This window comes from Silurus aristotelis (genome assembly GCF_946808225.1).
Source record: "Silurus aristotelis genome assembly, chromosome: 26".
Lineage (NCBI taxonomy): Eukaryota > Metazoa > Chordata > Actinopteri > Siluriformes > Siluridae > Silurus > Silurus aristotelis.
Genome location: NC_139599.1, coordinates 16,495,361 through 16,521,742, shown reverse-complemented (window position 1 = coordinate 16,521,742; position 26,382 = coordinate 16,495,361). Strand labels below are relative to the sequence as shown.

Here is a 26,382-nt window from a genome sequence, read left to right as displayed (position 1 = left end):
AATGTGTGTGTGTTTCTGTGTGTGTCTGTGTGTGTGTGTGTGTGTGTGTGTTGCTTCATATATAGAGATTTCTTGGGAATTGCCATGTCACGAGAACGTTTCCCTTCTTCTCTCTCTCTCTCTCTCTCTCTCTCTCTCGCACACACACTCTTTCTTTCTTTCTTTCTTTCTTTCTTTCTTTCTTTCTTTCTTTCTTTCTTTCTTTCTTTCTTTCATCTCAATCACCATCATTCTATCTGTTCCTTTCAAATCTTACGATCTCTCGCTTTGAGTTGCAGCATTAAAGCATTCCACTGTGTTTGTGTGTGTGTGTGTGTGTGTGCGCGTGTGTGTGTGTCTGTGTGCATTTATAAGTATAAATGTATGGGTGTGTGCGTGCACATGTGGGTCTGAATGTGTGTGTGTGTGTGCATAGGTGTGTGTGTGTGTGTGTGTGTGTGTGTGTGTGTGTGTGTGTGTGTGTGTGTCTGTAAAACATTACCCAACCGATCTTTCAGTAACTTTTTATCAACATCGTCAATAACCACAATCTAAATTGTGTAACTGTTCTGTGTGTGTGTGTGTGTGTGTATGGGAACACCCAATGATGCTGCTCAAATATTACAATTAATGCATGGTTAAATAACTACACACACACACACACACACACACACACACACACACACACACACACACACACTCCACTCTCACTCACAGGATTGGACGGGCCTAGGGAAAGGATATTGCAACATCATTCTCTCACTCTCTTTCAATCTTTCTTCAGAAACACACACACACACACACACACACACACACACACACACACACACACACACACACACACACACACACTCAGCATGAGGTCTTAGTGCATAAATTATGTGTACACATACACACACCCGGTGCAGAGAACAAATACAGGAGGCACCTGACCAATGCAATGTGTAAGACATGCACCTCCAGGCAACACACACACACACACACACACACACACACACACACACACACACACACACACACACACACTTAGCCACACATACATTTCTTCCACAATGCAGGACCAGCTGCAACATGCTGTTCACATCACATACCATCTCAGGTGGATGATGTCATGTCAGGTCATGTCAGCAACAAAATCTAGATCTCTAGATCGTCAGTTCCAACTGGTTTGCATTAAGTTTATAAAAATCATAAAAAACACACAAACTTAGTAACTAGCTAATAGCTAATTACATTCTTACTCACATGTCGATCTTTGATCAGGTATAAGATTAATAAAACACTTTAGCAGTATCTAAAAAAATGTAGCAAAACATCACACCATTATGTGCCACTGATTTGTATAGTTAAAGTAATGATATTAATGGAATGTCCTCACAAAAAAGTATTACCGGTGTGTAAACAATTTATTTCCTATGTTTTCTTTTGAATCTACAAACTGCCTATGTTTCAAGAAACCATGGAAAAGTCTGATATTGTGCTCATAGTTTACACAATTCCTCAAAGAGGTCACGTAAACCATAATTCCCACTGGTCCTTGTAATTCAGGTACAAACTGAAACTGTGTTTCACAGGTGCGAACTTTTTATGCACTCTTTTGTGGTAGTGTTGGATAGTAGGGACTTATCAGAAGCATTCTGTTCCAGGGTACTTTGAATGAAAAACATTTCTGAAAAACATTCTGCTGAGATTGCGTGTGGAATGAGGGTTCTCTCGCACTGGGTGTGTGTATCTCACACACTCAGATCTGATGTGCAGAACAATGGAACAGAATTTTACTTTGCACTGTAATTGTACTGAAGCACTGAATGTTTGAAGCTCTTGGAATACTCGAGTACAGGAAGTCAGTCTGGTGCTGAAACACGAATCTGCACGATGCTGATGCTACTGAATCGTTTTTTTCATAGTGCTTCATTTCAACAATTCGGATTTAGCATCGTGTTCAAATGCGACCTTGTCATGACCTGTGTGTTAGAAATGAGGAGAGGTTGTTAGCTAAAGGATGTGGCTGTGCTTCTGAAACACAGGAAGAATCAAAGGCAGGAAGTTGGGGGTTTTTTTTCAGGGTGTCCTCCGGTTTCAACAGTCTTTCTGCTGTCGATTTGTTTGTTGAGTTAACTAGCTAAAACATTTGTACCATGTACATGGCATGTGTGATATTTACAATATCAATGTTTATCAAGCTATATTGAATCACGAATGATACTTAATTCCTGGATCAGATTACATTATGAAACATTTGTTAAGGAAGCTGGTGAAGTCATAATGTAAACCTTTTTTAAAGCACACAATTGCACACACATACATATACACACACACACACACACACACACACACACACACACACACACACACACACACACATAAACAAAGATCAGCAGTTAGTGATTACAGACTGTGGGCCAGTTTTGTGGGCGTGTGCTTCTTTCTCGGTCAAGCGTGAGGCCTTGACTGGGACAGCGCGCACACACACACACACACACACACACACACACACACACACACACACACACACACAGGCCTCCTTGTGTCGCATTAAATTTATTCTTGAGTACCTTTCTAAAATGTTACTCAACTTCATTGAAATATTTTGTAACTTCAATACAATTACAGAAACTGCACTTACACGTACAAAACCTCCAAAACAGTAGAACTTTATGTGAAATGGACAATCCTCATAATGCAAATAAAACCAATTGTGTGTGTGTGTGTGTGTGTGTGTGTGTGTGTGTGTGTGTGTGTGTGTGTGTGTGTGTGTGTGTGTGTGTGAAAGCTCCAAAACAGTAGGAATATATCTGCAGTTGTCAGCCTAAATACAGTATTTGATTAGGCCTCATTATTATAATTAAATAGATGGCCCTCACAATGCAAGACAGACCAGCTGTGTGTGTGCATGTGTATGAGCATTTGTAACATTCCCACAGTAATATAAATGTCCTCAGTAATTGCAGTCACATGAAAATTATGATGTCTTGGCTGTTTGTTTTCCAACCTTGTATTGATATTTATGTGTCTGTGCTTATCTGTAAGCGAGGTTACTGTAACATTCCCATAAACAAATCCCTAGAAGTATACATACAACCTGAAGGTGTGTGTGTGTGTCTGCTTATATATATATGTGTATAAGTATGTAAATGTGTGTGTATGTGTCAAGTCAATTTCTAAATATGAATGGAGGCTTGAAATTGTGTGTTTGTGTGTTTCACAAGCATAATGGCGAACAAGGGACCTTCATACGGTTTGAGCCGTGAGGTTCAGAGTAAGATCGATAAAAAGTACGACCCTGAGCTGGAGGAGCGTCTCGTCGAGTGGATATCAGCTCAGTGTGGCCCGTCAGTGGGGAAACCACAACCCGGAAAACAGGGCTTCCAGACATGGTTGAAAGATGGATGTGTAAGTATGTGTATGTGTGTGTGTGTGGTGGTGTGTGTGTGTGTGGTGTGTGTGTGTGTGTGTGTGTGTGTGTGTGTGTGTGTGTGTGTGTGTGTGTGTGTGTGTGTGTGTGTGTGGGGGGTGCTAATAAGTTATCTCCAATTATCTTTTTGCTATTTTGTTGTCACTTTTGTATTTCACATTAATTTAACAAATTCAGTCTTAAAATGAACAAAAAAGGATATATACTTATATGTGTAATTCTCTCCCTACATCACCCCTCCTTTCCACCTGCAGATTTTGTGCGAGCTCATTAACAGCCTTTATAAAGACTCCAAGCCAGTGAAGAAGATCCAGAGCTCCGGCATGGCCTTCAAGCAGATGGAGCAGATCTCGCAGTTCCTCACAGCTTCTGAGCGATACGGAGTCACTAAATCGGACATATTCCAAACAGTGGATCTCTGGGAAGGTGGGGATTCTGGGATATACGAGTCTTCCTTTGCTTCATGCTTTTTGAAAGCTTTCTGACTAACAATGTTCTCAATGTGGATTTATTAAATTTGCCACAAAACTTCAGTGAGATACGGCTAGCATCATGAGACTCCCAAACCAGGATCCACATACCAATTTCAGTATTTTGAGATTATTTTCTCTTTCACCTTTTGATTCTGCAGGTCAGATTGTACAAATCAGTGTTTTATTCATTTAATTAGTAAGGTACACACCTAATTCACTACATTACTTTACATTGTATCCCACAATGCACTACTTTAGGTCATGTCTCAGTGACAGCCTAATAAGGACCTGTAATGTATTGGGCAAAATAGAAAACATGATGTGGTTTGGTGCACGCCCATAATGTGCAAATCATGGTAAAAAATCTATATACAGACTGTGACTCTGTGTGTGTGTGTGTGTGTGTGTGTGTGTGTGTGTGTGTGTGTGTGTGTGTGTGTGTGTGCATGAGTATAGGTAAAGACTTGGCAGCAGTACAAATGACTCTGATGTCTCTGGGAAGTTTGGCAGTTACTAAGGGCGAATGTTACCGAGGTGACCCAAACTGGTTTCATAGGTGAGTAATACCACTTCCTGTTCTTGATTTCAATCACTTTGGTAACCAAACAACACATTGACACATACACACACACACACACACACACACACACACACACACACACACAGTTCTTCTTCTGCAGAAGACGCTGACGCAACACTCTTACATACACACACACACACACACACACACACACACACACACACACACACACATGCAGCACTGTGAAGAGAGTAAAGAAACAGTAGCATTGATAAGGAACTGTTTTCAAGGTTTTATGGAGTTAAAACATTAACCTTGTTTTTGTATGCATGTGTACGTGTTTTGTAGCATTTTTGTGAGGACCTAGAAGTCCTCATAATGACAATGTTGTGTTGTGTCCTCAAAATCCCACAGGACCTCACAAAGCAGGAGTTTATTTTACAAAATCCAAAGTGCCTAAAGATGCTGTTACTCAATAAAATCATGGTTCCAGTTGACATTAGCCATGTGAATGTCTATGAATTATCTGTGAAAGGTGCTCATAAAAACAACAACGTCTGTGTGAGTGTTTGAGAGAGAGGAAAAAAAGAATGACAGATTGGAGTAAACTGTATTAATCATTAAGAATCGTGGCTCGGATTTACACAGAGGTCCTGTTTAAATCTCAGCACAGCATTGTTTAGGAGGACTTGTTAAGATTGGATTTAGATAAAAGTCTACCAGATGTGGTAATGTGTAATGATTAAAATGAAAGAAGTTAGTGAGTAAGGCTCACTGATCCTTCTGGAACTTTTGCTCTAAATTTGATCTTCAAAGGATTGAATTGATTTAAAAAAATGTGTAATTGTTGGTTGATCCATGATGGAAAATTCAGAACTAGCTTTTGATCTAGAGACCTGATTTCTAGGTTTTTTTTGCTGTTGTGTTCATTCGAAGCTGGCCATAAAACACTTTTTAATATTTGGAACATATTGTAAGATTTGCTAGCTAGGTATGAACAAGCATGGGGTTCACATCAAGAACTTTCACTCTGTAATGGCAATTACTAAAGTGTAAAACGCATTGTAAACACTTTTAATGAATTTTATTTGAACACATGTTTATCAGGAAAGCGCAGGAGAACAAGCGGGATTTCACGGAGGACCAGCTGAAGGAGGGTCAGAGCGTCATTGGCCTGCAGATGGGCTCCAACAGAGGAGCATCTCAGGCAGGAATGACCGGCTATGGGCTACCTCGGCAGATCATCAACTAAACCTTGTCTACAGATGTTCGACTCGCACCCAGTTCTAACCACTCAGTCAGAAAACTGGACAATGGAGGGGACCAACCATTTATAATCACTTTCATTGTAGTTTCCAAACAAAAATACAACAATCTATTTTAAACACACACACACACACACACACACACACACACACACACACACACACACACACACACACACACACACCCTCATCTCAAAATTAGCCTAATGCTAATAAAAGGACTGTAATCTCAGCATGTTTGTGCATTGTATATTGATTATTCCGAAGATGATTTTGCAAATAAATTGCTACATTTTTTCACCTCAGCTGACCTCATTGCTTCTGATGCTGCGAAGTCTTCATCCCAGAGTGTAGAATTTACTGTTATGTAAGACAAGAGGATTTTCCATGACAAGTGAGAGATGAGATAGGAAAGTTTTGTTCCTCCCTTCTAGCTCAACTTCCATTACCATGTCATCTTCCTTTTCTTTTTTTTTTTTTTTTTCCCTTTCACCTACCGAGAGAACGGAACACGGCGCATGTAACAAAAAGAAAAAACATCCCTCCACTCTTTAAATGTTCATCATTTTCTAGTTCCGATTCAAATGCGAGGAATATCTACACTGAAATTCGAAGGTCGTGGAATCATGTATGATATTAGGCGTTTGTTGCACCCGTTTTGTGATGTCATAAAAATGGGCGTGACCTTACATTGTCTAATACATCCAATTTTCAAGGATTGCACCATAACAGCAAGACATTTCGATAAACACAGTCAATAAATGATGGCGTTTGATGGTAATAATAGAAGGGACTACTTTGTATACTTGTACATATTTATAGGTTGTGGCTTTTGGAAGCTTCCTGGGCAGATCTCATTAACATGGCCTTTGTGCAGTTCATAATTGTATCACTGCCTTGCATTACTCAGTAACCTATTTGTAAGAGAGAACCGAAAGGGGCTATAAATAATCACATCTGAGGGGAAAATCTTGCGTGTAGCGTGTATGTAAAGTTCACTTGCTCGCTATATTCTTATCTTTCCCCAGCTGTGTATCATAGCAACAGTGTGTTTGGAAAGGAAATGCTAACTCTGCTCTACACATACCCACGCACACAATACCGAGCAAAAACTTAGAGATTGAGCCTGAATAGATATTTCCTTCTGATTTTGCTTTAACGGCCCTGAAAAAACCTAAACAGGAAGCTCTCACATTGGTGATTAGCCGCTAGCAACAACAAGTTTAGAAGGTTATGTTTAAATAACAGGAATCAGAAGGTCAATGGCATTAAAGTTGCCTGTAATCGCTAAAATCCTGACTTGTTTGAACTCGTTGTCATGGTTCCAGCTCAACATGTCTCCTTGGTATTTGCATTAAAACAGTGATGTCGCCTGGATTTCCTCATTTTCTCCATCTCTGTATCCATCCTTTAAATCCTTTAAATTCCATCTGTTTACATCATCGCCCCGCATTCGTTCACTCCGACCTTCCTTTTCCTTCCTCAACCACTTTTCTTATCTATCTTCAACCCGCAGTGGTATTCCTCAGGAATTCCTTTCTCCTGATTCACCTTCCTTCCATCTTTACATATGCTTCCTTCAACAACAACAAAAACAAAGGGAGAAACAATCAGGAGATTCAGCTCCGGGCTCTGAACAGTTTTCCCAGGTGTTTCTGCAGGACGTCCTTTCCTGCTCCGTCACTTTACACTCACGTTCATGTGTTGCAGTGGTGCAACATTAAAATGCATTCGCCACACATTCACATTATTAAGCTATTCTCAAGGGCGTGTCTGTAACGAGAGAAGGGTTTGAAAGCATCATATTCCAGGATACTTTATTGCTCCCTCGTTCCTATGACAAATCTCCATTATCGGTGTTGAATCTGTAAATGTTAAAGCACCAAGCACCTGGTTCGACAATTCTAACTGAGCTTATAAGACTGTAGAATGGACATACATGCTCATATACATACTCATATTCATACACGCCAGTTATGATATTTCATTGTTTTTCCCCAATGTTTGAAATATAATGTTTATAATTATACACTTTGTGTCACACAAATGAGGATGGGTTCACCTTTTGAGTCTGGTTCCTCTCAATGTTAGGCAGATTTATGTTCTATAATCCTAACATTCTGTAAAGCTGCTTTGAGGCAATTTCCATTGTAAAAGCACTATAGAGATAAACCATTTCATTTATTTGAATACCGAACATCGAAAAACGAGCTTTTCTTGCCCCAAACTAAAACACTATTGCGGCTGTGCTCGCATTTTCATGTTAAAAATGATCAGACATGCCTGCAAATCCGAAAGTAATTCAGTTGTTTAGTAATAATAATTATAAGTATTAATATAATTGTGTTGCAAGAATGAACTTGAACAAATCTAGGCAGGGTAGAAGAGTGGAAAAGATAAATGCCAGTGTCACACTGCCACCTGGTGTATGGAGTCTTAAGGTTACATTATGAAAAGCCGTTCCAAGACCTCAGAACAGCTGAACAAAGAAAATATAAAAAGAAGAAAGGAGTGAAAATAAGTTTATAATGAATCAGGCTCAGGATTGGATTTATTATTCAGCTAATCATTTGGAAAATGCATAAAAAGTTTTTTTTAATCTCTACAGCAGAGTGGCACGTAAAAAGATTAAAGTCGTAATATTTTGAGAAATAAGTTCCTTCAGGATCGATTTATTTGATTATTGTCCTCATAGTCTCTCAAGAAACAACATCTCCTCTTCGAATAGCATGCAGATGTAACCACTGATAACTTCGGAATAAATTACGTTTCCTACATGACCACCGCAGTGTTTGTTTACTGGTTATAACTGATGCACCAAAAGAATTTCCTTATTTATCGCTACGACTTTATTCTCAAAATATTTCGACGTTATTCTTGTAATTTTCAAAGTATATAGACTTCATTCTCGCATTGCTACGACTTTAATCTCGTAATCTTCTGATTTTTTTATATTTTATTTAATGTGCCACCAAAATGCCATCGTTATAACCCAAAGTACGGTTCTGAAAGAACATTTACAATCAATAAGAGGTTTTAAATGAAGATTAAAGAATGTAAAGTTTGGAGGAAAAAATTCTCAGTGAGGTTTTGAAAGAACATTCAGAGAAAGCCAGGTTTTAAAAAAAGACATTTCAGAAATCAAGCAAGGATTATGAAAGAACGTTCTAGAAGGGTGAGTTATGACAGAACATTGTAGACGTCAGGGCCGAGTCGCGTTCCTGTTAAAAACCCCACAGCTGACTCTCACGTGAGGGAAACGACAAAGCCGCTGAAAGTGGTGCGGTTGTTCCCGTCGTCGTAGAGCTTGGTGTTGGCGTGGAGTTTGGTGTAAACGGTGTCTCCCACCTCCAGCTGAAGGATGAGACCACCGGAGAAATACGTCATGTAGCCATCACTTTCTTCGACTAAACCGGTCATCTTCTCGTTGTTCTTGTACAGATCGACAGCCATGCCGTGTCTTCCTGTGTTTCCACAACTCGTGAACCTGATGTAGTAAATTCCATTTAGCGGTGCAGTAAAAATCCCTGTGTCAAAAAAAAAAAGATTTGCAGTTGGATTTTTCACCGATTTTCCAGAAGATCTTCTGACATTTCACCAAGTATATTAGTGTTGTCATAGTACTTTATGGTAAAGATGAGATTAGCAGCATTAGCATGTTTAAGTGATTAGCAGGTTAATTCAAAAAGTTTACCGTAAAGGTAATAAGTCAAATTGATGGGCGATCGAAAGAAATTTCTCAGACTTTTCAAAAACCTTTACTTTACTCATTTCAATTCATGTTCAGGTGGTTTTGGTGTTACCTGTAACTGGGTTGTAGGCTTGTCCAGTATTAGTAATGACCTTCGAGTAGACCAGAGTAACATCTTCATTATACTGTCCAACAGAATTAGACAGAGCAGCCGTGAAGGCAATATTGCGTATTGCTGGGGACCAACAAACAGCATCATGACACATTACACACATAATAGAGTACCACTTGTCAACATGGCACTAACCTTGTGCCAAATATCAAATCCCACTCCCACCAACTTCCAAAAGGCATTCTGGCCACTCCTTCCTACTCCCAAAAGGCATTCTGGCCACTCCCACCTACTCCCAAATGCATTCTGGCCACTCCCACATTCACCAAGAAGACATTCTGACCACTCCGACTTTACTATAATTTAACTGTTGGCAAATGTACATGAGTACATGAGTGACGTGAAACAACGCTTACCTTTCTGATTTTTCAGCTCCAGCTCCATTTCTCCCATTAGAGCCTCCATGTCTGATTGGAAAAATGCAGCTCACAATTAAAGTTTAGAAAAAATTTTTTTTGGAAAGTCAAAGTTTCAAGCAGGACAATTGTTAACATAATGAACGCACAAAGTGACTTGTTTGTCATGACTTGAGATTTGAACATTTTAACAATGTTGATTTCCTACTGTAGTTTCTAGTCATTTTAAAATGATTAATGATTCAATTAATTTATATAAAAAATAATTTTTACTACATTTATTATTATATTTCTTTGTCATTCATAATTCTGATATTCTTTTTATTAAATGTTATTGTTAAATTATATTCAGGGTTTTCATTGTTAATTAAAAAAAACTCAATTAATTGAAGGACATTCAAATTTAAATATATTTTATACTTGTGTACGTTTTGGACCAATATTTTTAAAAAAAGAAGAAAAGAACAGGATTTATGCTCTGTTGGTTAAAGTGGTAAAGTGGTTTACCTTTGTTATCCTTCCGCATGACCCTCATATCCATACTTATAAAAGCGAGGTTTTCCCGCATTTGAATCAACTCCATGAGTGGGTCCAGTTTCGGGGCAGGGGTCTCGGCATCCTGAAGACTGCTGTGGACCAGGGCAGACACCAGAGTAAAAATCACAGCTGTCTTCATTGCTAAAATCTTCCAGGGCTGGAAATTCAGGTTTGGTCTCTCCCATATTGGCGAGTCACTTCCTCTTGTTTAAATACCCCTCAGTGTTTCGTAACACACTCTGTGTGTTTGTGCAGATATAATACCAAGTTTTCCGATGAGAGTGCGGAGTGTTTGTTAAATCTGGTGTAGGAGAGGTGGGATGAGGACACCTGTTCGACTTATTGCTCAAATGTTCCTTTACCTGAATACAATACAGCACATTTACTTTAAAGATTCTAAATCGTATTAAGCCCAAAACATGGTTTAAAAATGTCTTCTTTACCATAAATGACAAAATGATACATGAATATGCATGATGCAAATTTGGAAGCAGGTTCCTGCCCTTTTAGCTCCACCCCTTTACCCTCACCAAATACTGTAAATGTCAGGATTTGGGTGAATTCAACACCGGACTGCATTTACCACCAGCCACTGCACTCCAATGATGGTTGTTACATGACTGTGTTTGCACCTGTGCCTCATTTTCTGTACATTTTTCTGAAAACCATAATGTGAACACGGAGCGTTTTTAGATGAAAACGCCATTTTCAAATTTAATTGGATTAGTGTAAACGCAGACATTGTTACATTGTCTGGCTTTTTCATCTTCCTGTTTGTTTGTTTGCACCTTCTTGAAGAAAGTCTGCACTTGCATCCTCTTTTGCTTCCATCTTTTGACAACAATCATTAACCCTAAGCTGATTTTTCTTTAACAGCACACCCCTGAAATTGAATTCAATTATTACATTCAATTAATGATTTATAATTTTTTTGATTGAAGCCATTTTTCATTTCTATAACACTACGCTCCGAGGGGTTTCCAATACACTCATACCGCGCAGCAATTTAACAATTAAAACCTTTTTTTGTAGTGACGGACAAGTTTAACCTTCCAAGAAAAACATGGTTGATAGCAGCTGTTTTTTACATCATTTCCTAAACTGCTTCTGAAAGCCCCTGCAGATCATTTACAATGACTCCATTTGCCGGACAACTTTATCCAGAGCAGCTTACAACGAAGCAGTTAGGATTTAAGTGCATTGTTTAAAAGCACAGCAGTTGCACCTTGGTGGTGCTGGGATTTAAACTTGTACCTTTCTTAACAGAAATGTCTTCGGCCACCAATTTCTATAATGACATCATCCTCATTACGAGCTACCACTTCCTTCCTTGGTGCCACAGTCCATAAATATCCTATAGCTGAACCACATGCTGGTTAAAAGGGTCTTAAAATTAAATGTACGTTTGTGTTAAACTATTAACTATCTGTGTTGAACACGTGTTTAACATGAAGACCTTTTATCAATGATTAAAGGTCTTCAAACGTGTCATGCTGTAATGGGAGATAAACTAGTGACTGCCTGGTGTGACGACCTGGAGTTAATGGTTCCTAATGGGAACGAGGTAGCTCAGTGGTGCTGTTGGCCTTTGAAAGGTTTTGAGTTTAAATCCCAGCAGCTTGGTGGTGCTGGGATTTGGAAACAAGGCCCTTAAACTTCAAGTGCTCGTATGTATAAATAAGATAATTGTAAGTTGTTCTGAAGGCATATGCCATAAATGTTTATGTTAACAGACCAAAGCATTGGTCCAAGTCCAACAGTGTGTGGATTAACGAGAGAGATTCATCATGAAAGTAAAACTTTCAATAAAAGAAGAAACAAAGCATCAAGAAAGGGTTCAGTTTTATTATTCTGCGGAAAGAACAACTTAAATGAGTCTCAAGACACAAAGAATTCAAGGCCAGAATTTCAGAATTAACATCAAAGTTTGATAAGAATATTCAAGAATTTTTTATGATTTTGAAAAATAAAAACTCTTAAATATTAAGATTAAATGTAAACATTTAGAATTAACGTTGGGGTTTGAAAAATATGTTGTCGGCTTTGTAATTGAGTTTTGAACGAACATTTTCGAATTAACAGTGTTTTGAAAGTATTTTAAAATAAGGATATGAAAGAACATTCTAGATTAAATATGAACATTGTTAAGGAACATTCTAGAATTTACAACAAGGTTTTGGAAGTGCTTTAAAACATTATTTAAAGCACATTCTAGAATTTTGGACTAACTTTTTTCTTTTTTCTTTAACAAGGTTTTGGAAAAAAGAATTTCCCAACATTTTAAATGAGGATTTGAAAGAAAGTTCTAGATTAAACATCAAGATTTTGAAAAAGAACCTCCCAGAACACATTCTCAGTTCTCAAGGAACGTTGTAAAATCCCGACTTTCATGTGAGGAAAATGAGGAAGCCGCTGAAAGTGGTGCGATTGTTCCCGTCGTCGTAAAGATTGGTGTTGGCGGGGAGTTTGGTATAAACCACGTCTCCAGCCTCCAGCTGCAGGACCAGGCCACCGGAGAAATATGTCATGTAGCCATTGCTGTACTTAGCTAAACCATTTATCTTTTCACTGTTCTTGTACAGATCGAGAGCCATGCCATGACTTTGGGTGTTATCGCAGCTCGTGAACCTGATGTAGTAGGTTCCATTCCGTGGAGCAGTGAAAATCCCTGTAACAAAAATAAAATCTAGATTCCGGACAATTTTTTAAAAATGCGTGTTTCTACTGTAACTGGTGTTTATGGTCGTACTACTGGGGCATTGAGGACCTCAGTATGCGATGTTTGCCGTTCGTGTTGACTTCACCTGTAATGGGATTGTACGCTCGCCCAACATTACTGATGACTTTCGTGTAGACCAGAGTAATGTCTATATTGTAGACTCCCACAGGATGAGTCAGAGCAGCCGAGAAGGCGATCGCTGGAGGGTCTGTGGACCAACAACAAATACACATTTAATCTTTAATTGTCCAGACTACCATTTTAAATTCCTAACCTCAGAAGAGCATTTCCAAGAAAACGATGCCTCCTCAAATTAATTTGGATTAACATGAAAGCAGCCTTGTTTGTTAATGATATACAGTATGTAAAGGTTGTTCACCATAAAATGAAGGATATGTTATGAGGTTTTTCATGGGAAGTTGGTAACTTAATGGTCGATGCATTGGACTTGGGCCCCTGAGCAAGGCCCTAAACCCCATAGCTGCTCAGTTGTATGAATGAGATACATTGTAAGGGCGTCTGCCATAATTCTTTAAATGTAAATGTGTGGCTCCGACCTATGCAAGTGGAGTTTAGGTCGTTTTCACTAAAAGGTTTTGCAGTCAAATCTGAATTGTAATCTTAAAATAAAGTCCAAGTCCAAGTTGGTTGTAGATGCGGTGGCCAGGTCTGTAGAGAATGTAGGTTGCCAGGTCTGTAGATCGTGTGGGAGTCGGAGGTCCCCATAAACCTGCAACACTGAATGCATGTCTGCTACACAATCTCAACCAACGTGAATACAAATAACACAAGGTTATCAATACAGGACATCTGGAAACATCTGCTCTTACCTTGCAGATTTTTCAGCTCCAGATTAACAGCTGCCAGTCTCTCCTGTAAAGCTGGGATGAAAAAAAGGAGGGAATCGTTCATCATGTCAGTTCAAGTGTATTTTAATGTGGTTCCTCACACAGTTTTTTGACTTTGGTACAGGATTTATTATTATATGGACAATTTATTTGCACTAACGAGTCGGAGGGATACAACTGTATCAGACGTCTTTGGATGCAGTTTGGTAGCATGAAAATTTGCCCTTCACTTGAACTAGGAAACCCAAATATTTTCCAGCATGACAATGCCCGTGTGTGCAAGGATAGCTATTTGACATCTGCTTTCCATGGGTTAAAAGTATGTGGAAGATCTCGAGTTTCCTGCTATAGAACTCAAAGCCTATTGAAAACCTTTGGGATGAATATGAACATTGACTGCACCCCAGAGCTCCTCACCTCACCTTCATCAGTACCTGAATCTCCACAAATCTCCAAAAAATCTAATGGAATATGTTCCCAGTAGAGTGGAGGTTGGTATAACAGCTAAATGGATGTTCAAAAAGAAGAGCATAGCAATAATATATTCTTAAAAAATGTGTTATACCCTGTATCAATGTGGAACCCACTTAAATAATAGTAATAATAATAGTAATAATAATAATAATAATAATAATAATAATAATAATAATAATAATAATAATAATAATACATATGTAAGATACAGAATGACATTTTTATGCCACCAGCTTTGGAGATTTTACACGCTTCTTATTCACATTACAACAAAACATAATGTAAATAAAATATTTAATAAACATATTTATAACATAATTATATAAAATATTCTCAGATCACCTTCGTGTTTCTCCACAATGACCTTCAGGTCATCCGTCAGCCCTGCGATCCTTTCATGTAATTTGAGGATTTCTTGGTTGACATCAAATCTGGGTTCGGTTCGGATCTCGTCATCCTGAAGGCTGCTGTGGCACAGGACGAACACCGTGGCGACAATGACTTCCACTTTCATCTCCACAGTTTCTCCAGCGTCTCTCATGTTGGCGAGTCGGTTCCTCCTCTTTAAATACCTCTCAGCATGCACCCCATGTTTTTTTTTTCAGTGGGAAGGTTTAATGTTTGATGAATCTGGTGATGGTGTGGGAGACGACACCTGCTACTAATGCAGGAAATGTTTTTTGGCTACATTAATGCTCCTGGTTTGTTTACTATTCCATAATATTCTCCAACAAAAGTTTTTGGACACCTGACTATCAGATTGGGAATAACCTCTTTTTGAACTAGTTCTTCCTGCTTCTAACACATTTTTTTAGGACAAAATGTTCACTTGCTACCAAATATATTCCACCCACAGTGCCATGATGAAGAGATAATCAGCGTTATTCGCTTCACCGCTCACAGTGTTATATTGCCTTAATATTATGCCTGAGTGGTATATATATATATATATATATATATATATATATATATATATATATATATATATATATATATATATATATATATATATATATATATATATATATATATATTTTGTCCTCAAAGTTGATGTTGGAAGCAAGAAAAATTTGGTGAGCGTAAGAGTTTGAGTGAGTTTGATGAATTGTGACGTCTAGACGACTGGATCCGAGCATCTCTAAAACTGCAGCTCTTGTGAGATGTTCCTGGTCTGCAGTGGTCAGTATCTATTAAAAGTGCTCCAAGGAAGGATAGGGTTAGGGTTAGGGTTAGGGTTAACCCAAGGGTTTTATATATATATATATGGTAGTAGGAGTTCCTGTATTTTGTCACTGAACCTGTTTTAGATTGATCTTCGGTTCCTGTTTGCAAACTCATATCTTTGTTTGTGTCTCTGAACACTACCTCCAAGCATTATAAAACTACAGTACTTTACTAAATAGTAGATACTTTTGTCGTGGTTTGGAAGGTAGGTATTTAACCTGGTATGCAAATTTCCAATTAGCATACAAACGTCCTTTCCCCCAGTGTTCTCAAAAACGCCTTTATGTTTGCAGAAGTAAATTTTTAGAGGGATTAGTATTGTAAATTGTTCTTAATCAGAACAGAGGTTTATTGACTGCTGCTGGTTGATCCAGGTCTGTAGGTGAGAACCTTTTTCGTACTACATTCTTCTTGTGCCGGGTTGACTTTCACTTTTGTTACTGAAAGGAAAACTTATCTAGTTTTTTAGCCAAGTTAGTAAATGTTAGGATGAATTGCACCTTCTGTGATAGGGGTGGTAAATGGATCTAGGACTATTGACTACCTGAAAAGCTCATCACACTCAATTTATGTCTAATTGTATTTCCTAGACATGGACAGTGATGTCGTTGATTTAATTTATGAAGAGGACCCAATTTGGTAAGTTAGAAGGAATAAAAACTATTAACTGATTAACAACTAAGTAAAATCCTGCAGGCGAATTGGAGGAAGTGGGAGCTTAGTGGTTAAGTCTTTCCACTTTGGATCTGAAGGGTATGAGGTCACATCCCAGCCACCAAACTGCCACTCCTGGACCCCTGAGCCCATAACCTCATATCTGCTTAGTTGTGTGATTGAGATAAGTGTAAATTGATCTGAATAAGGGGATCTGCCATATGCCATAAATGTAAATGTAATCACACTGGTGTTGAGTTTTTAATCTTTAATTTTAGTAAGGGTTGCCAGATTTCAGGCTACAATCAGTATAAAGGATCACCAATACCCAAAATCTGTTTGGACTTTTGTACATTTGGAACATTTGAAGATAAGTTGTGCATTTTCGAAGGTGTAACACTGTTGGTTATTTGGGAACAAAATCACTCACTTCCATATCATTATATAAGTGAGGATTTGGGTAAGTTGGAGGCCTTTTCGAAGTTTTTGGGAAGAAACTCAATGGGGTTGGAGGTGTGGTACATTTAGGACAGTGCTATACATTAAGGATAGTGTTGGACATTTTAGACATTTGAAAAAGTGCTGGACATTTGGGATGGTGTTTCACATTTGGTACATTTTGGATAATTATGGACATTTGGTACCTTTGAGACAGTGCTGGACATTTCTGCTGAATATTTGGTATAAGTACTTTTTTTCTTTTTTTTTTTTTTTTTTTTTTTTTTACATTTTGGACATTTAGCACAGTGCTGGACATTTGAAATGTTGCATTTGGTACATTCTGGACAATTAGTACATTTGAGACAGTGTTGGACATTTCATACATTTATGACATTTCTGAACATTTGGGACTGCAGGTTCCTCAACATACTGGACTTTTGGCAGGTTTAAGACGTGCTGGGTATTAGAAATAAAAAATGAACAGATGTGTAGGAAATTAAATAGTTTATTGATATGCGGGATTTTGGATGCAGTAGAGATTTAGGAAATTGTAATTACATGTTGGATATTCCTTTATCACGTGACTCCCATAGACACTACACAATGCAGTAGATCAGTTTTTTGGTCCGAATCTTGACCTTATTGTTACAATAATTATAGGAGTTACGTGACAAATGAACTAAAGACACGTAGCAGAAGATATGAGAGCTGAAACTACACATTCTGTTTATTATAATTAGCTGCATTGTTATATTTTCATTATTGAAACTAGTCAAAGTTGGTGTGTCTAGGATATCTAGGACGTGTTGAGGATCTGCTTATTGAAAATGTGACATTTTGTTTTATTTCTAAATAAAGGAACGAAATTACCAAACTACATGACTCATAAAAATGATTCGTTCATTTTGATGCAAGAACCGAGTCACTAAAATGATCAGATCTTCCCACAATTAATGGACGTTGGGAAGGGGTTCACAGGAAAATCACGGATCTGGCAACTCTAATATAAAGGAAACACGTAGCTGAGTGTGAAATTGAGCGCATGCGCGGTGAATCAGAAACTATTTAAATAAAATAAAAAAAGACATTTTTTCCCCCATAAATAAAATAATAAATGTAAAATGGAAGAATTAATGTATGTAAAAAGTGTTGGTGTCGTTTTACTATTTTTGGGGGGACGCCAATTAACGTACTGAAATCTCGCGAGATTTGGCGCTACAAGGAAGTGGTTTCACAGAGAAAAAAACAGAGGGGAAAACACATCTCTGATAACCGTTTTGTTTTCAGTTTTGTTCCGTTTTATGACGTGGTGGACGGTTTTTGGTACATTCCGTATTTATTGGAAGGCGGAGTGGCCTTACCGGAAGTGGCACTGGATAACCAGGAAGTAAACACAATGCCGGTCAGTGCAAAGACCAGCGAGCAGGATGCTCAGGTAGGAAACAAACAAATAAACAAACAAACAACAATCTGTCAAATCCAATTAATGCATCTATAAACACAGTGTTGTTGAATTCTGCCTTCTGATTGGTCAGAAAATAGTTCTCCAACAGTAGCAGCTCTGAAAGTAGTCCCGGCTTTTTATTAACATATCTATACGCCTATACAATTATGTCATTCCTGTATGAATGAATGACGTCAACCAGGGATCTGAATGTAACCGTAAACAGATAAAAAGTACAATTGCCTGCATCATGGTTAAGGAGAACTCTCCGGCATGTGCTCCATGATCACGATCATCTAAATTGTGTACGATGTCCTGATAAATGGTCCAGATCTTTAGAAGGGTTAATCACGCTCTATGGCTCCGGTCCTCATGTGAAGATCTCTGAATTCCTCAGCACTTTTAAGGGACTAGATGTCTTGATCATGGATCACCGATCGGGTTTGTCTCATGAGTTCTGTTCTGTCTCTGTCCCACGCAGACTGAGGAGTGGACGCAAGAAAAAGGCGTCAACACCAACGAGAGCTGGGAACATCTCATGGTGAAATATCTTCATCTTCGATTTCAAGAGTTCTAATCATTTAATCATCTCTCTCTCTCTCTTTTACTTTTTCTTTCTCTTTCTCTTTTTGTTCTCTGTCTCCATGTGTCTTTTGGTCTCTTCCTCTTTCTCTTTTTTCCGTCGTTGTCTTTGTCAGTTCCTGTCTTCCTGTCTCTCTCCGTCCTCCCATCTCCTCTCGCTCACATTCTCTCTCTCTCTTCGTAGTGTGTCCTGGTGGAACAGAGAGACGAGCTGACGGAGGAATGCAGGTCTCTGGAGGAACAGCAGGTTGCCGAAGAGGCCGAGTACCAGAGCCAGGTGGAGCGTTTAGAGAAGATGAAAGACGACAAGCGGCGACAGCATCGGGTTCGGATCACCACAATCTCTGATCTCGGTTCTGTTCAGATCCGGCTTTGAGAGTTGATTAGTAATTATGATGACTGTTTTTTTTTTTTTTTTTTTTTCCCAGGCTCTTCTAGACAAGATCGAGTCTGTGCGAGTGAAACTGGAACTGAACAGCAGTAAAACCACTCGCAAAAACTTCACAGCCAAAGTGGAGGAGCTTGCGGCCGAGAGGGACCACAAACTGGAGGTGAAGAGAAGGTGATGAGAACGTGATCAAAAACGAGTTTGTCCATCACAATGAGTTTTTTCTCTCTCTTGTGTATGTATAATGCGTGTATAGTGCGTGTATAATGGCTGTAAGGTGTGTGTATAGTACATGTTTAGTGTGTGTATAGTGCGTGTAAAGTGTGTGTACGGTGCGTGTTTGGTGCGTGTGAAGTGCGTGTTTAATGTGCGTGTATGTGTGTGGTTTTTAAGGATGATTCAGGAGCTGGAGGAGGCTGAGGGGAAACTGAAAACGCTGACAGAAGAACAGAGAAATGAAAAGTATGTTGGCTTTTAATACTGTATGTAACTGCAGCTCTGAAGGCCAGAGATTCATCAGAACCTGACGTTACTAACAGCCTTGGAGCTGAATGAATCTGCACACAACCCAGTGACACATCTTCCCAGAAGAGTGGAGAACACTATAACAGCAAATGGGGACTAAATGTGGAATGGTGAAAAAGAGTGCTTTGTGTGTGTGTGTGTGTGTGTGTGTGTGTGTGTGTGTGTGTGTGTGTGTGTGTGTGTGTGTGTGTGTGTTTGGTCACAGGATTACTTGTGAACAGGAGATTGCAGTGTTGCAGCAGGAGCTGGAGAGACTCAGCAGACAAGCTGAAGAATCCAATCAGGCAGCTCTGAAAGATGAGGTGAGCAAAAAAACAATAGATAGATAGACGGACAGACAGATAGATTTCTCCTTTTTATAATTTGTCCTTTTATTGACAGTAAATGGATTATAGGATAGATTTAACCATATCATACACTATTCTGTGTGTGTGTGTGTGTGTGTGTGTGTGTGTGTAGATCGCTGCTTTAGAGTCTCAAAGGGAGCTGGCAGTCTCTCAGGTAGAAGACTGGATGGCAGAAGCTAAAAGATATATTAACATTCTCAGGTACAAGTGATACTTAATAGGTTATTGTGTGTGTGTGTGTGTGTGTGTGTGTGTGTGTGTGTGTGTGTGTGTGTGTGTGTGTGTTAACTTGAAGTTTGTTATGTGACCAGGTCAGACGCTTCACCTCAGAGCAGCCGATCTCGACTCGAATGGGAGAAAAATGTGGAAATGGTTCGTAACAGCTTGGGCAAACTGCAGGTAAGGGGTGGGGCCAATTCATCAAAAGAGAGATGAGAGGCGGAGCTAATTAATCAAGAGTCAGATGAGCGGCGGGGCTAATTCATCAAGAGTGAGATGAGAGGCTAATTCTTTAAGAGCAAGATGAGGGGTGGGGATAGTACGCCTAGACTATAGGAGATGGGCGGGGCTAATACACCTGGATGACACCTAGGAGATGGGTGGGGCTAATGCACCCAGACTACAGCTGATGGGCGGGGCTAATACACATAGACTGCAGGTGGTGGGCGGGGCTAATGCAGTTGGCGTGCAGAATAGCGTTAATGCTAATGTTTGTTATAAAGGTGTTAATGATGCTAATCTTCTAATTGTTAAATGATATTCCAGTTTGTGTATAATGAAAACCTGAAGCAGCTTCACAAGGGGCAACAGCTCGACACTTTACTCCAAATCCCCCTTCCACCTCTCCCTCACATACCCATGGTAAGTGTGCATGATGTCTGTGCTGCAGATTATCACCATTTACTTCACTTTATACACATTAACTATCTCTCCACCTCTCTCTTCATCTCTTCATCTCTCCATCTCTCTTTAGATCGATTTGCTGAATTTCACCCCGTACACTACAATCCGTCCTCCCCCCCCACAGTCTCAGTTCCACCCCACCCACAGAACTACCCCCCCACCAATATCCACGTCAAACCCAGCTGCCCTCATGTCCCACACTTTTGAACAGTACAATCCGGTGCCCAGGCTGGCTACGCCCACCCCCATCCGTGGCCCCACATTACCCTACACTTACCCTTCATACACCTTACCGTACACCGCCACCCCTACAGTCCCGGTCAGCGCTCCGGTGAGTCTCCCAGCAGTCGGACCGTCTCACGGGGCAGGACAAGTAGCCTCTGGAAGAAACCCCGTCCCCCAGGCGCTTCCGTCACACCCACAACCTGCAGGCAAACTCGACAAGCTGCTGGAGAAACTGGGCACGCAGTTCCCACAATGCACCAGGTGCTGGGAGGGTGCTATTGAGAGACAAGTTAAAAAGCCTGAATACTGAATTTTTTATTCTCCTGCATAACAACTGTGTGTGTGTGTGTGTGTGTGTGTGTGTGTGTGTGTGTGTGTGTGTGTGTGTGTGTGTGTGTGTTTTAGAACTCAGATAATGGCAGTGTTGCAGCAGGTTAAGAGCGAGCGGGGCACTATGGCTGGCATGTCTATAGAGGACATCAAACAACAAGTGGAACAGAGACTGGTGCAAAATGAACGTCCTGTAAGGAAGCGTAGCTGCAAAAGCGGACTTATTTAAGATTTCCTTAATCTATGTATTTTATTTATTTATTTATACATTTTTTATTAAAATATAATTATTTAATGATTTAATTAGGTAATTTATTCTATAAATTTTTTTATTTTTATAATTTTTTTATTATTATTGAATATAATTAAATAATATTTGTATTTATTTATTATTACATTGGTATATGGAATAATTGTTAACCGCTGGGTAATTTTGTAAGATAATTATTATTATTAATATTTTTATATTTATTAATAATTATTACATTTATTTTTGGATTTTCCTTGATCTAAAAATCAAATAAATAAATAAGTAAATAATTTTTTTTATTTGTATTTATATCTTTTTGTTTAATTAATTGCCGTATTCTAATAACATGAACATGAATGTAAAAACGGGCGTGTGTGTGTGTGTGCGTGTGTGCGTGTGTGCGTGTGTGCGTGTGTGTGTGTGTGTGTGTGCTCGCGTTAATATTAGCATTTATTAATAAAAGTCGTTAATAAACAGAACGCTTTGCTGTCTCAGCCTCCAGGCCCCATAGCGCCTCCTGCCGGCTCCAGACACACACACCGGGGTCCTTCTCCGCCTCTGCTGTCCACGCGTCCCCCTGTCCATGCACCCAGACCTCACGTCTTCCCGCCCCGTGGCCCACAGGTATCTGTACACACTATACCCACACTTACACTGTAGTTTATTATAGTGAAGGTGGGCGGAGCTTGTGGATGTAACACACATTGAGTTTCGAATACTATCTCGCTCCAGTCCATGCTCCTTCACTACACAAGAAACGGGTCGAGTATAAGCTCAGGTTACGTCAGCTAACCTTTTGCCCCTCCCCCAGGCAGCTCCACCAGTGCGCAAACTGTGTCTAATGTGTCAGAACCACGTTGAACCCGGAACCCAGTACAACACGAACTGCACTCATGCTCTACACAAAGAGGTGAGTGTGTAGGAGCCTTGAGGACACACACACAGTGGCTGGAGGTTTGATGAATTCTAATCCCTTTGTTGGTTCTTGTTTCAGTGCATAAGTGTGTGGCTTCAGTCCAGCAAAAACAACTCCTGTCCTTTTTGTCCCACCAAATAAACCCATCTGGGACGTTCTTTCATGTCACATGACCACATCACACGATGCGTGCCAGGTCAGGTGATCGAGAAGGTTCATCATTCATACAGAGGACTGCTGGGGCTTTTTTATTTTAAGTTCAAATATTAGTTAAACGTTCATATACTGCAGACGGGTCTGTATAATTCAATTGTCTATTTTCTAATAAATGAGAATTTAATATAATTGTTTTTTATCAATCATTATTATTAACGCTGGTAATATTATTATATTATTATTAAAAATATCATTTAAACCAGTCGAACAGCATGAGACGTACAATAGTTCAAAGGTGAAATAGTAAATAAATTAAAAACAGCTGCCTTTTTTCACGGATGTGATTTTAAGAGGCATAAAAAAAGCAAAACGTTGAGGGGAAAATTTTTGTTTTCACTAACTACAATAGTCCGATAATGTTAATGTGCGTATGCTAGATAGATAAAACATGAAATATTGAGAAAATAAAAAACATGCAAATTCGTTATCTGAATTTTTGCTGAGCATAAAAAAGTTTGTCAGGTGAACTGTACAGTTTTGGATGCTGCTTTCCCAACCAATCAGAATCACCCTCTGAAACTGACAACAGGTATTTAAATATTTTATTTTTTATTTTTTCATCATCACCTGACATGAATGTTAGAAACAACACACAATCTTATATGTTAATATGTAAATTTGCGTGTTTGGGAGAAGTCCTGGCAGGAGCTATATTTAGGCCTGAATTGCCTGAGCGGCGGTCTCGTAGATGGACATGAGCTTGGCCCTTAGGCTCTCCACATAGGGCTCGATTTGGTCTTTGAGCTCCACAGTGTGGGGTGCCAGCTTTCCCTTGACGTCCTCCACAGCCCTCAGCATGTGCTCCTTGTACTCCTCAGCCACAGGGCTGGCCAGATCCTTCAGGTTCTGGAGCCTCTCGGTGAGCTTTCCACGGACAGTTTCGACAATGGGGGCCAGCTTTGTCTTGGTCTCCTCAAGGTTGGTCTCTACCTTGGATTTGAGGTCCTCGATGGCAGGCTGGAGCTTCTGGCGAAGAACCTCGATTTCTTTCTGGTTGTCCAACAAGTAGTCACGGAAGATGGGGATGAGTCGGTCCCCGTACTCGTCCAGGTGCTTCTCGATGGCTTGGCCCAGCTCAACACGGTGTGGCTGCACTTTGGCTTGCAGGTCCTCCAGTTCTTTCAGCATGTAGTTGCGTGCCGTCTGGGTTCCTTCAGCCAGCTGGGAGGCAAACGGTTCCAGGGAGGTGGAAGAGGACTCGGCATATTTCTGCAGGTTGTCAAGGCTCTCGGTCAGCTTCATCCTTGGGAGGTAGAAGAAAAATGTACAATAGTTTTTTACGAAGCCCCAAGTACTCATCCCAAAACTCGGCCATAGTCTTAATCTCTGACCAAACCAGGCATAGTTCAAAGAATGGCTTACTTGTACTCCTCGAGTTTGCCTCCACCCAACTCCTCCAGGGCCTGGGAGGCCTGGCTCTTCACCTGGTACAGGTAGATCATGGCAGCAGTCTTGTAGTTATCCAGTAGACTGGGGGCATCCTGCAGGGAGCGGGCATGGCAGCCTGGGGACAAACATAAGAGCCAGTTCGATCTCAACCTGCCCTGGAAAGTCAAATAAAACTGGTAGTGTACTATTAATGATCACTTTACATCCAACATGGGTGTTGCTCTAGATTTTCTTATTCGCTCTTTTCAACTGACTTGATTCTTCTGGCCAGCAAAGAATAGACGGCAAAACAAAATTCGAAAGCATTTATAGAAAAAATAAAAATATTAGTGTGGTATAGTGGATGGCGTTACTTCACCTACTCTACCCTGGCAATCAGAACCCTACTCCTGAACCTTCTAACCACTTCTGTCTTAATCAGAAGTGTATGAGCAGGACATTGCAAGTTAGTACAGATCATCCCAGAGTACCGATGGGTCCATCTTACGATAGCGATTGTAAAAATGTTAAAAAGATTAAAATCTTTTGTGTTTCAAAACCCAATTTTAGCTCTTGTACATATATACCGTAACGTTTACATGTTACTGTACTCAAACTCGGCGGCTTCAACAGCACATACTGACAGAAAAATCAAATATGGAGGTCATTTTTCTGTGAAAACAACGGAAGGAAGGCAAAACGGAGACAGAGATCAGAGACTCACCCAAAGCCAGGAGGAGGGTCAGTGCGAGGGCCACGACTTTCATGTTGGAGCCTAGAAAGGATACAAAAAAGTTTCGATTTCAACGCACTGGAAACACAGTTTTAGGCTTAACATGAAAAAACACATCCAATGAATACTGTAGATCAAAACTCCTTCAGGCGGTTTCCTGTCATGGAAGCCAGCTTTTACCTTAGAGGTGGTGCTCTGGTGATGGACACACAACAACCTGTATGGAGGGTTTATATACACCTGTGTGTGTGTGTGTGTGGGGGGATGCATATGGACTCCAGACCTCCTACATGGAAGGCTGAAGTGTAAAGGTTACATGCGTTAAGCTGAATAGTATCTGCCATGATTTAATCAGTTCAGTACACACTAAGAGATGTGAAGGTATAGATGAACAATCAATCTCACCAATCACACACACACACATCACGCTTCAAAGGTCACTACAAGTCAAAGACTTGTGATTTAATTATTCAGTTCTACAAAATTATTCTACGTCTTACTGAAGGTCAGAAATCATTTATTTTGATGGAGTGATTTTACTGTTTCAGTCTCGGAGGACGTTTCATTCAGCGCTACAAATTATACACTTTATATCAATCAATCATATTATAATAAAATAAACATATAAATCAAGAAATAATATTAACAAATATAAATGAAAGAAAACCAAATAATTGAATATAGCAAAATAAAAATTATATAAATTAATAAATAATATACACAAATTAATAAATATACAAATATAAATAAAAATAAAGTGTGGGGAAAAAAAAAACGCAAACCAAGAAATAATATATAAACTTAAATTAAATAATTAACTACAAATACATGATAAATACACCAGATAAATAAATAAACTGATTACACAAATAAATGAATAGATAACATCATCAAATAAACATAAATTAATCACATAAAAAATACAACTTAATAAATAAACGATTTCACAAATAAATAACCAAATTATTAAATAAATATAGCAAAATTAAGATACGTCTAGAAACAATGTGCACAAATATGAATAAATAAATAAAATAAAATAATATGGATCAAGAAATCAATAGAGACAACTTAAAAATAAAGTCCTGAATTACACGTCTTAATAAATGAGATTAATCGGTAAACGAATAAATAAATGAAAAGTTTACATGAATAAACAAACAAATAAATGGATTATAAGAATTAATGAATATAACTTTATTTAAATTATGTAATGTGAATTAAATTGATGAAGTGGTACAAAAAGTAGACACTTTGTATGTACTGTTAACTGTGGTGTCTCACTAGTTTCGGTATAATAATAATAATAATAATAACATTAATAATAGAGTCAAGAAGCTTTTATTGTCATTTCAACCATATATAGCTGATGCAGTACACAGTGAAA

General features: G+C 39.1%; 5 protein-coding genes across 6 annotated transcripts in view; 2 read left to right on the top strand and 3 right to left on the bottom strand.

The window, feature by feature from the left end:
• The window catches only part of tagln2 (transgelin 2), a 6,387-nt gene extending 537 nt beyond the window's left edge, over positions 1-5,850 (top strand). Inside the window, exons 2-5 of the mRNA XM_083530888.1 lie at positions 3,189-3,372; positions 3,649-3,820; positions 4,324-4,423; positions 5,495-5,850. Coding sequence (XP_083387014.1) covers positions 3,193-3,372; positions 3,649-3,820; positions 4,324-4,423; positions 5,495-5,639 — 597 coding nt within the window. The 5' untranslated portion in view covers positions 3,189-3,192 and the 3' untranslated portion in view covers positions 5,640-5,850. The remainder of the gene's footprint in view (positions 1-3,188; positions 3,373-3,648; positions 3,821-4,323; positions 4,424-5,494) is intronic.
• Positions 5,851-8,588: 2,738 nt separating this feature from the next.
• Positions 8,589-9,947, bottom strand: LOC310720361 (complement C1q-like protein 3). Its single transcript, XM_083530892.1, has 3 exons — positions 9,872-9,947; positions 9,456-9,578; positions 8,589-9,179 (listed from the first exon to the last, which is right to left on the bottom strand). The coding sequence occupies exons 1-3, from the start codon at positions 9,918-9,920 to the stop codon at positions 8,899-8,901; spliced, it is 453 nt and encodes a 150-aa protein (XP_083387018.1). The 5' UTR covers positions 9,921-9,947; the 3' UTR covers positions 8,589-8,898.
• Positions 9,948-12,682: 2,735 nt separating this feature from the next.
• Positions 12,683-15,010, bottom strand: LOC310720357 (complement C1q-like protein 4). Its single transcript, XM_083530887.1, has 4 exons — positions 14,792-15,010; positions 13,958-14,008; positions 13,213-13,335; positions 12,683-13,076 (listed from the first exon to the last, which is right to left on the bottom strand). Exons 1-4 carry the CDS (start codon positions 14,988-14,990, stop codon positions 12,796-12,798), a joined length of 654 nt encoding a protein of 217 aa, XP_083387013.1. The 5' UTR covers positions 14,991-15,010; the 3' UTR covers positions 12,683-12,795.
• A 945-nt stretch (positions 15,011-15,955) lies between these two features.
• Positions 15,956-23,020, top strand: rnf214 (ring finger protein 214). Of its 2 annotated transcripts, XM_083530823.1 has the most exons (16): positions 15,956-16,055; positions 16,264-16,312; positions 18,056-18,203; positions 18,694-18,753; positions 18,979-19,119; positions 19,223-19,356; positions 19,576-19,644; positions 19,913-20,009; positions 20,167-20,255; positions 20,366-20,453; positions 20,820-20,915; positions 21,028-21,443; positions 21,588-21,705; positions 22,258-22,386; positions 22,574-22,672; positions 22,757-23,020. In XM_083530823.1, exons 2-16 carry the CDS (start codon positions 16,266-16,268, stop codon positions 22,817-22,819), a joined length of 1,794 nt encoding a protein of 597 aa, XP_083386949.1. In that variant the 5' UTR covers positions 15,956-16,055; positions 16,264-16,265; the 3' UTR covers positions 22,820-23,020. The 2 variants fall into 2 exon arrangements, with proteins under 2 accessions (XP_083386949.1, XP_083386948.1); XM_083530822.1 differs by lacking the exon at positions 15,956-16,055 and having other exon boundaries at positions 16,102-16,312.
• A 528-nt stretch (positions 23,021-23,548) lies between these two features.
• On the bottom strand, positions 23,549-25,029 carry apoa1a (apolipoprotein A-Ia; the record flags this gene model as incomplete). Its single annotated transcript, XM_083531431.1, has 3 exons — positions 23,549-24,137; positions 24,257-24,398; positions 24,987-25,029. 3 exons carry the CDS (start codon positions 25,027-25,029, stop codon positions 23,549-23,551), a joined length of 774 nt encoding a protein of 257 aa, XP_083387557.1.
• Positions 25,030-26,382: the final 1,353 nt, after the last annotated feature.

Coding starts and splice junctions, on each gene's coding strand:
- LOC310720357 (XM_083530887.1), bottom strand. CDS start 14,990: ATGAGAGACGCTGGAGAAACTGTGGAGATGAAAGTGGAAGTCATTGTC. Junction 14,009..14,791: donor CATTGTGGAGAAACACGAAG/GTGATCTGAGAA, acceptor TTTTCATCCCAG/CTTTACAGGAGAGACTGGCA. Junction 13,077..13,212: donor AGCGTACAATCCCATTACAG/GTGAAGTCAACA, acceptor TTTTTGTTACAG/GGATTTTCACTGCTCCACGG.
- LOC310720361 (XM_083530892.1), bottom strand. CDS start 9,920: ATGGAGGCTCTAATGGGAGAAATGGAGCTGGAGCTGAAAAATCAGAAA. Junction 9,579..9,871: donor GGAGCTGAAAAATCAGAAAG/GTAAGCGTTGTT, acceptor GTTGGTCCCCAG/CAATACGCAATATTGCCTTC. Junction 9,180..9,455: donor AGCCTACAACCCAGTTACAG/GTAACACCAAAA, acceptor TTTTTGACACAG/GGATTTTTACTGCACCGCTA.
- rnf214 (XM_083530823.1), top strand. CDS start 16,266: ATGGACAGTGATGTCGTTGATTTAATTTATGAAGAGGACCCAATTTG. Junction 19,120..19,222: donor ACAAGCGGCGACAGCATCGG/GTTCGGATCACC, acceptor TTTTTTTCCCAG/GCTCTTCTAGACAAGATCGA. Junction 21,706..22,257: donor TGGTGCAAAATGAACGTCCT/GTAAGGAAGCGT, acceptor TTGCTGTCTCAG/CCTCCAGGCCCCATAGCGCC.